At 32.7% G+C, this 10265-nt stretch overlaps 1 protein-coding gene across 1 annotated transcript in view; it reads left to right on the top strand.

The window, feature by feature from the left end:
* Positions 1 to 9466, top strand: part of LOC116845696 (DNA-directed RNA polymerase III subunit RPC5-like) — a 19665-nt gene extending 10199 nt beyond the window's left edge. Inside the window, exons 2-8 of the mRNA XM_032818701.1 lie at positions 328 to 566; positions 846 to 1036; positions 1160 to 1329; positions 1451 to 1610; positions 8519 to 8721; positions 8833 to 8996; positions 9159 to 9466. Coding sequence (XP_032674592.1) covers positions 328 to 566; positions 846 to 1036; positions 1160 to 1329; positions 1451 to 1610; positions 8519 to 8721; positions 8833 to 8996; positions 9159 to 9276 — 1245 coding nt within the window. The 3' untranslated portion in view covers positions 9277 to 9466. The remainder of the gene's footprint in view (positions 1 to 327; positions 567 to 845; positions 1037 to 1159; positions 1330 to 1450; positions 1611 to 8518; positions 8722 to 8832; positions 8997 to 9158) is intronic.
* Positions 9467 to 10265: the final 799 nt, after the last annotated feature.

Genomic DNA, 10265 nt, shown 5'->3' with positions numbered 1-10265 from the left:
TTAGAACAAAAGGAAAGTGTACGGAGTATTTTAGAGGTGTACTTAATCGATCGCAAATGTCGTTTTGTGGATATATCTGTTTATCTCGACGTATTTTGCAGGAATTTTTAGCATGCGTTTTCTCGCTTCTGACGTCATTAAAAAGAGATGGATGATGCGACTCCCCAGTACTGGGATTCTGTAACTCGTTATTGGAGTTAACGACAGTTTCGTTATCGTTGCGCAGCTTTTGTATACCGTAGAAAAGCTGCGCAACGATAACGAAACTATCGTTAACTCCAATAACGAGTTACAGAATCCCAGTACAGGAGCCTTAATTATTTTCAGATACCTGTGTTTCTGTCTAAGACTTTGGAAAACAAACTATTGCTGTTACAATACCCTACACGTCCTATGAACAATGACAATTTTACAGTCTTAAAATCGTGCATCAAACCTAACAACTTAAAAGTTCAATTAGAATTTAAAGTTGATACACATAGTAACAATTATAATCTCAGTAAGGGAGTGAAATTAGTGCTCAATGCAAAGAATGAATCTAAGAGAAATGAAAATATATCTGACAGGTGATTAGAAATTTTGGATTAGATTATTGAAAATTACTTTTCTGATGATTTATATGTGTGTCCATATATAAAATTATAATAAAATAAGCTTAAATTATAGAGAAACAATAGAGAAAAAAATCTACATTTGTAATTGATCTATATTGTAGTACAATTAATATATTATGTTAATATATTGTATTTATATTAATGTTATGTTTGAATCTAAATTTTCATACATGCTTAAATAAATTGTGATAATCATAAGATTATTGTAATATTCCTCTCTTATTTTCTTAGCGAACTGTTTGATAAGATTACATTCTCTTCAATACAATCAGTGACAGACTGCTCAAATTATGCGATCGGAATCTTTCAAAACAACGAGCTTCATATCACGCCGTTAAAAGGAATATTAGAAATGCAACCGCAATTCAATTATTTGGATAAGAGTGACAAACGTTCCAAGTATAAGAAACATGCTCCAGAAGGTAAAAGAGAATCTATTGTGAATCTATGTACTGACATACAAGTTTATTCATATGGATAAGTATAGAACATTTAGCACTTGGCAAACGAATGAGAAAAGCTCATAAATTTATTTTGTTTGCTAGAAATAAATAGCAATGAGGAAGAGAATATGGTGCTAATGCATACAATGAAACAACAATCAGAATCTATAAAGAAACTTCAAGAGCAGTCTTTCAAACATGATTCGAAAAAAAATCAAGAAGAAAATTGGATACACACGACATACGTATCAACCCATGAAACGGTATCTCATGTCAGTATTAATATAAACACGAATACAATGTGTTTTATTCTTCTTGAAACGCTATGTAGTAAAATTTTAGAACGTTTTATTTTATTACAACCCAAGTATGATACCTTGTTGAATTTTGCAGTTAACAAGATTAGAGATGCTCTATCCGACGTCAGACATAACACTGAATTTATCCAAGCATAAATATTTGGATCTGCTGATGCCGTCACGCTCGCAAACGTTTCTCGAACACATTAAGACATTGCCATTGCAAGAACAAATCACATCATTTGTGGAAAACGGTGAGAAAGGCTAAAATAAAGTATAGATATAATTTAGTACGCACAGAGAGAAAAAGGAGAGAGGTCATGGGCCGGTTTTAGCTGAAATGGCTTACAGCGCCTCTAACCAACCGTGCACATAAACTACGTAGCCAATGTGCACAAATTGTCTCAGTGGGTAAAGAAGTAATGTCTATGATTCTTGATGTTAGACAAAGATAGATAATCAACACTATCTATTCTTGTCTCACCACAGGCGAGAACAATAGTAACGGTAGACACAGAGCAGTGATAGAAACTTTGGTCACGAACAGCACGCATTAGTACGGGAGGGGATACGCACACTCACGCGACCGTGCGTGAGCCTCACGGCACTGTGTGTGTGCTGCTCGTCAAAATTTCTATCCTGACACAGAGGCGCGTTAGCGGCGGTCTTATCGTTAAAGAAACATCTCGCTCAGCTATTGACGCATCGCATTACTTGTAATTCCCGAAGAATTTTCAGATTTACACTTTCTGGCCATTGTAACTGAGGAATCATTTGCATAGAAACACTGATTTAGATAAGAGAAGGAAATGATTTTAATTTGAGCATTATATGCAAGCTTTTACATGCCGATAGCATTTATTGCTTATTTCTCGATAACTATAAAAGATATTAATGTCATTCAAAAAGCACTGACTTTTTAACAGTTTATTCTATTAGCATTATGATAGTACGAATAATACTATTGCTTTAGGTAAAGCGTGGGACCACATGTACGTCTCTACATCGCGGGCAGGCTCTTACATGTCGCTAGCATTTACTGTTTATTTCTCAACAACTACAAAAGATATTGATGTCATTCGAAAAGCACTGACTTTTCAACAGTTTATTCTATTGACGTTAATGTTTTATAATAGTATCACTGCTTTAGGTAAAGCGTGGAAACGCGCGGACGTCTCGACGTACGTCGCGATCAGGTTCTTACTGCTTAAGCATTTATTGCTTAATTTCGGTAACTACAAAAGATATCGATTTCGTTCACTTAACTTCTTCACTCTATTAAAATTAGTGATTTGTAATACTACGAATAATACCACTGTTTTAGGTAAAGCGTGGAAACTCGCGTACGTCTCAACGTCGCGGTCGAGTGTTTATACGCTGACAGCATTTTCTGCTTATTTCTCCACTTATTTCTAAAATGTAGAAGCATGCGTAAGACTCAACGTACGTCACGGTAAGGCTCTTACGTGCCGCTAGCATTTATTGTTTATTTCACAACAACTACAAAAAAGATATCGATGCCACAAAAAGCACTGACTTTTTTACAGTTGTGTATTGGAATTAGAGATTTATAATTATAAATTAGAAATTAAAAAATATCGATTTCATTCAAAAAGCACCGACTTTTCTACGCATTTTTCTCCTACGTTTTACTTAACACATCATTAATATTACATTTAAGAATCTCTAATTTCAATAGAATGAACTTTGGAAAAATAAATATTTTTTTAATCACATCGATATCCTTTTTGTAGTTGACGAAAAATAAGCAATAAATTCTAGTGGCATGTAAGAGTCTGCCCGCAAAGTCGAGACGTACGCACGCTTCCACGCTTTACATAAAGCAATGATATTATTCGTAATATTATCAGCCGATAAATCCAATACAATAAAATATGGAAAAGTCAGTGCTTTTTTAATGATATCGACATCTTTTATAGTTGCCGACAAATAAGCAATAAATGCTAGTGGCATGTAAGAATCTGCCTGTGAAGTCGAGACGTACGATCGTTTACACGCTATACTTAACCAGTATTAATTGTACAATTATAAACCTCTGTATTGGAATTAATGTTTTTTATAATAATACAATTAATGTCAGCGCCTTAAGTGTAAATGCGCCTACGTCCCAACGTCACGGTCAGATTCTTTAACCTTACAGTCGTCGCATGGAGTCTTTAAAAGAATATTATATCCAAAATAGTATTTTCTTATAGTTTATATGAACCCAAAAATCTAATTAAACAAAGAAAATATTATACAAATTTTTATATAAGGGTCTCTCAAGATTCCATGCGTCGACTCGTATTCGAAAAGTAGCGCGACGATTGTAGGGTTAATGCCATTAGAAATTATTGTTTATTTCTCGGCAACAACAACATATCAATGACATTCAAAAAGCACTGACTTTTCGACAGTTTATTCTCAAACAACATAATGTCTAAAATCGGGATATAAGACGTCTTAAAGATCATTTTTGAGACGTCTTTCAGACGATTTACGTATAAATGTCTTTAAGGTGTCTTAAAGATTATCTTTAAGACTTCTTATGTCCAGATTTTAGACATTATGTTTTGTGGATTCTATTGTAATTATAATGGTACAATTAATACCGGTGAGTTAAATAAAGTGTGGAACCGCGCGACTTTGCGGTCAGTTCAGATAGCAGAAAATTCAAAAAGAATTCAGTCATTTTTCACCAATTCTGAGTTCTTAAGCACCGGACGTCTCACCGGTATTAATCGTATTATTATAAACCGCTATTTCCAACAGAATCAAGTGTAAGGAAAATACAGCTTTTCGAATAACATCGATATATACGATGGTTACAGGAAAATAAATAGAAAATTCAAGCTGCCAAAAAGTGACAGTCGACGACGTCGAAATATACGGATCTTTTCACGCCTTATTTAACGTACCGGTATTAATCGCATTAATATAAACCGCTAATTGCAACGAAATCAAATGGAAAAATTAATGCTTTTTGAATGATATCAATATTTTTTGTACTTTTATCGAGAAATAAACGATAAATTATAGGGGCATGTAAGAATCTGCCAGATAGCACAGAGAATTCAAAAAGAATTCAGTAGTATGTCACCAATTCTAAGTTTATTTTACATGCGAAAAGAATTCTTTTCATTAAATTGAACTTTGAAGAACTTTTTTTGCATCTGAAAATAAACTCAAAATTGGTGACATATGACTGAATTCTTTTTGAATTCTTTTTGAATTCTCTGTGCTATCTGGGCTGACCGCAACATCGAGACATACGCGCGGTTCCACACTTTATTTAACGCACCGATATTAATTATACCATTATAAACCTCTAATTCCAATAGAATAAGCTGTCGATGTCATTAAAAAAGAACTGACATTTCCATATTTTATTGTATTGGAATTAGCGATTTATAATAGTACGAATAATACCATTGCTTTAGGTAAAGCGTGGAAGCGCGCGTACGTTTCGACGTCGCGATCAGGCTTTTACACGCTGCTTGCATTTATTGTTCATTTTTCGTCAACTACAAAAAAGATATCGATGTGATTAAAAAAATATTTATTTTTCCAAAGTTTCTATTGGAATTAGAGGTTTTTAACCCGTAACAGGTACGGTACCTTTTTAATCAAGCTACAAGTACATTGGGGTCCGGCGGAACACAATAAATTTTTGCCATTTTTAACATGATAAAAGGTAGAAAGAAAAACGCTTTATAGTTCGAAAATAATACTTTACGAATATTATATTATAACTAAACATATACAATAAGTCTCAGTTTTTCAGTAATCGAAAAGAAAATGTTAACTGATTATAAAATGAATACAATGTGGACAGTGTTGAAATAAAATACACTGAAAGATAAATAATCGGAAAAAGAAAAAAATTTATGTTTTAATCTAAGTCCACAAATTATAGATTATATAAAAAATATAAATAAGTATTGTTAAATTAAATACAATATTAAAATCTTAGAGGGTTTTTAGGTGCAATCGTTATAGATAGTGCTTGCTTTGGTGCTCGTTATATTTGGTGTATACTGGTTTGTTGCATCTAACATATATTTCTTTGAACTTCATATTTTTACTTCTAGGGCATTTATTACATCTTACTCTGGATGGCAAAATAATTTTAGATCTTTCAGTTTCTTCAATTTTTAAAATAGATGAAATTATTAAACGCAATAGCTTATGAATATATTGAATTGTAAGACGTCTCTTAAATTCAGGTTCTACTAACTGAAAGGCAAGAGCTTTTACTCTTTTGCGTGAAGAATGAGTTATATTAAGCTGAAGATTAAGAAATTTAGAGAAAGAAATAAGAACTCACAAACGAAGATATCAATCAAAAAATAGGAAAAAGGGGCAATTCGAGTTCAAGCACAGGACTAATAGTGCTATGTACCATATGGGTAAAACCTTCCTTGTGTTAGGAAATCGTGTAATATTTATTGAACATGAGTAATCAATATAAATAATCAGATGTTTCGGTTCAATCATGAACCCTCTTCGGTGATAATAAAAACTCAAGGTTTACAATACGAACACATTACAATTAATTAAAGACCTGATTAAAATGACATGAATGTTAATCGCAATATTAAAGCTGACAAGACCGTTACCGAAATAATATTAAGTAGTCAAATTAATATTAAGAAGTAGCCGTCATAACTATAAAAAATCATAAAATAAAATAAAAGTAAGTAAAATTGAAATATAATAAATAATTAAAACAGACAATATAAAATATCTTTGTTGAGCTCAGCTAAAAGTAAAACGATCCTGTCAACGATAACATCGCCACGTCTAAGAAATACAAATAATTACAGATTTATATAACCGAGCATTAATATTGCGGCAACGACTCGTGGAAGAGAAGGAAATTCAATTATTCTTAATACTTACAAATAACTCAATGATGTTTTCTTCTGTCATACTGAAAACTTGAAAGGTATTGAAGATATTAGCGCCAATGGATAGTTTAGGAATTATCATGAAAATAAAATTAGTTGGGATCCCTGGGACTCCATTATACCGGTTACGGGTTAAACGTAATATTAATATAGGTGCGTTAAGTAAAGCGTAGAAGAAAAGCGCGCAGAAAACTATAGTAAAAAAGTTGAGAGAGAACGATAAAATAAAATGCTATCGTTTCTATCATTTTGAATATGGATTTTGATTCGTGAATTCATATTAAAAACGATAAAAAATGATAGAACGATAGAATTTTATTCTATCGTTTTCTATCAACTATTTTTTATCAGGGAAGTCAGTGTTTTTTGAATTAAATCGATATCTTTAATTTCTATTATAAAATTATTGTAATTATAAATCTTTAATTGCAATACAATAAACTGTAGAAAAGTCGGTGCTTTTTGAGTGGCATCGATATCTTTTTTGTAGTTGCTGAGAAATAAACAATAAATGCTAGCGATATGTAAGAGCCTGCTCGCGATGTCGAGACATATTCGCGCTCCCACGCTTTACCTAAAGCAGTAGTATTATTCGTACTATTATAAAACATTAATGCCAATAGAATAAACTGTTGAAAAGTCAGTGGTTTTTGAATGACATCAATATGTTTTGTAGTTGCCGAGAAACAAACAATAAATGTTAGCGGCATGTAAAAGCCTGCATACAGGGTGTCCCATAATGATTAGTAAATCTCGGAAGGAGTGAAAGAAGGTGGAATTTTGAACTAAAAGTTCCTTTTCCACTTTTGGCTCAAGCCATTATTTACCGAGTTATTAACTCTTGAAGTTTCTCAATGAGAAGGCGCGCTACTATATTACGCAGGTGCGTCGCGCACCGTGTCATCCCTCGTCCTTGCCCGGGTTACATTGCTTAAAATTTTGCCATATTCATTAATACATGAATAAATAAATAAAAACAGTTAGAAATCGATGAACTAATTAATTATAATATCGATTTAATAAATTAATTTAAATTAATTTATTTATTTCAGAAAATTATTAATACATTGTCCGAAATTAATGAAGACTTTCTAAAATAATAAATTAATTAATTTATTATTTTAGAAAGTCTTCATTAATTTCGGACAATGTATTAATAATTTTCTGAAATAAATAAATTAATTTAAATTAATTTATTTATTTCAGAAAATTATTAATACATTGTCCGAAATTAATGAAGACTTTCTAAAATAATAAATTAATTAATTTAAATAATAATTAATTAATTATTTCTGTATTTATTTTTTCAAATGATGAGAAACGTAAAAAGACACAATTGACATCAATTATTTATGTATTTATTAATTTCCGACAATGTATAAATAATTTTTTCAAACAAACTAATTAGTTGATCGATTTCTAACTGTTTTTATTTATTTATTCATGTATTAATGAATTTTAGCAAAATTTTAACAGAAGCAATGTAACCCGGGCAAAGACGAGGAGTGGCACGGTGCGCGACGCACTTGCGTAATATGCCTTCTCATTGGGAAACTTCAAGAGTTAATAACTCGGTAAATAATGGCTTGAGCCAAAAGTGGAAAAGGAACTTTTATTTCAAAATTCCACCTTCTTTCACTCCTTCCAAGATTTACTAATCATTATGGAACACCTTGTATAATGCTCAAATTAAAATTATTTTCTTCTCTTGTATCTAATTCAATGTTCCCACGCAAAATATTCCTCAGTTACAGTGGCCAGAAAACGTAAACTTAAAAATTCTTCCGGAATTACGAGTAACGCAATGCGTCAATAGCTGAGCGAAATGTTTCTTTAACGATGAGATCGCCGCTAATTCGCCTCTATGTTTACCGCTGCGATTGTTTCTCGCCTGTAGTAAAACAAGAACAGATAGTGTTGATTACTGTTTTTGTCTGACTAACGTCAAGAATCATGGACATTACTTCTTTACTCACTGAGACAATTCATGCACATTGGCTACGTAGTTTATGTGCACGGTTGGTTAGAGACGCTGTAACCATTCAGCTGAAATCGGGATCAGTTAAAACCAACCGATGACCTCTCTCCTTCTGTCTGGTACGCAAATGTCTTTATATAATTCAACTTAGTAGAAAATCCTATTAGTCTTGAATAAATTAAACAATGATTTATATATATATATATATATAATAGAGAGAGAGAGAGAGTGTGTGCGTGTGGCACGAAAAAGAAATGAGATCTTCTTTTTGCAGCGAGAATCATATCTTTCAGCAATTTATGTTCAATGTTGTCGTTGGAGCACAGCACGACGGATGTACTCTGTCATTTACAAAAGGTGGCGATGTTAGTGCAGGGTAATTGGGTCTTAAAAAGCGAACTGATCTATCCCACTGGTTTTATATCTTCCCAGAATAACATTTCCGCCGATTTCATGTGCAGAGCTCGCGATTACATAGTGAGTGTTCAATCTAAGGATAGAGAATCGATTTAAAAAATACGCTTGCGAAATGTTTAGAGGAACCATCCAACCTATAGCCAGATTTAATTATACTTGTGTCTTTTTTAGTTGTTATTATTGATGGACCATGTATATCTCAAGCGCGATAAAATAATATCCGTCGTCAAACTGCCGTCGGCGGAAGTGATGGAGATCCTAGAGAAACTGTGCACGAAAGATTCCAAAGAAGGATGGAAACTGATGATACCGCCTGATTGGAACTTTTGCAACAGGTAATTGTCAGAAAAGAGTATGCGGATTTTGCTGCCATAATACAGAAATTGCCTATATCTGTCGCTCCGACAACTACAACTTATGTACCGACTATTACAAATATATTTGTAAGTTTTAATATCAAATATTCTTTAGCATTAATTGCTATTAATTATATGTAGATATCCAGAACTTGCTGAACGGCAACGAATATTTTGGGAGGCGAAGCGGAGGTTTCTACGTGAAAGTAGAGAGAAACCTGAGAGCGGCCATCAGCCCAATTTCAGCGGCCGGAGCTAGGCGCATTTTAGATACGCCATCTAACCAAAATGCGCCTAATTACGTCCGTCAGGCGCACTTTCGCAGTGTATATTTCCATATAATGATAATAAGTTAGAAAAGGACAGACGTCCAATCGCTCTGTTCTTGTCTCACCACTGATAATGGCTCCTGCATACAGTACGCGGTAATGCTTGCCGCGCGGCGGAAGTCCGCGCGACAGCCAATCAATATTCTGCTTTCCGTAATAACCTTCTAGCTCTTACGGAAAAACAACATATTGATTGGCTGTCGCGCGGACTTCCGTCGCGCGACAAGCATTACCGTGTCCTGTGTGCAGGAGCCATTACGGCTACTGTTATGGAAAGTGCGTGTGGCAAGCTTAATAGTATAGTAAAAGTAATAAAAAGAATTAGACTTTTTTGAAAACCACAAATACTTTATAATAAAATTAATTATAGAAAATTATGTTAAAATTTTTATGAATTATAAAGGAAAATTAATGAGCCAAAAATGCAAAATATCTGACATAAATTGACAAAAATTATTTTATTTCAAGGACAATAATATACCGTCATTTGGGGTAACTTTTGTATCGCTGATATGAAAGTTCTACCTCTATCCGTTTAATAATGCCACATATTTTTATAAGCCGTTGCAAATTGTTCAAAATTACCCCGGTGTTTCAAGTTACCTCAAATGACGGTATTTTAAATGTTTTAAAAAATGTTGAACGTTCTTTTTATAATATTACATATATATTATATAATATAAAATATATAATATATGATATTACGTATATATTATATAATATAAAATATATAATATATGATATTACGTATATATTATATAATATATATTATATAATATATATTATATATTATATAAACACTCTTAACCCACACAGCAAAGGGAAATCTATGGAATTTCCTAAAGATATTCTGCCAGGATATTCGCAATATCCTACAGATATTCCATAGAAATTGTGGATATATGAGAGATATTAGTAG

This window comes from Odontomachus brunneus, unplaced genomic scaffold, assembly GCF_010583005.1.
Source record: "Odontomachus brunneus isolate Ranch 3 - 2012 unplaced genomic scaffold, Obru_v1 Obru_scaffold_057, whole genome shotgun sequence".
NCBI lineage: Eukaryota > Metazoa > Arthropoda > Insecta > Hymenoptera > Formicidae > Odontomachus > Odontomachus brunneus.
The sequence above is the reverse complement of the archived record's forward strand: the minus strand, read 5'-3'. Positions and strand labels throughout refer to the sequence as shown.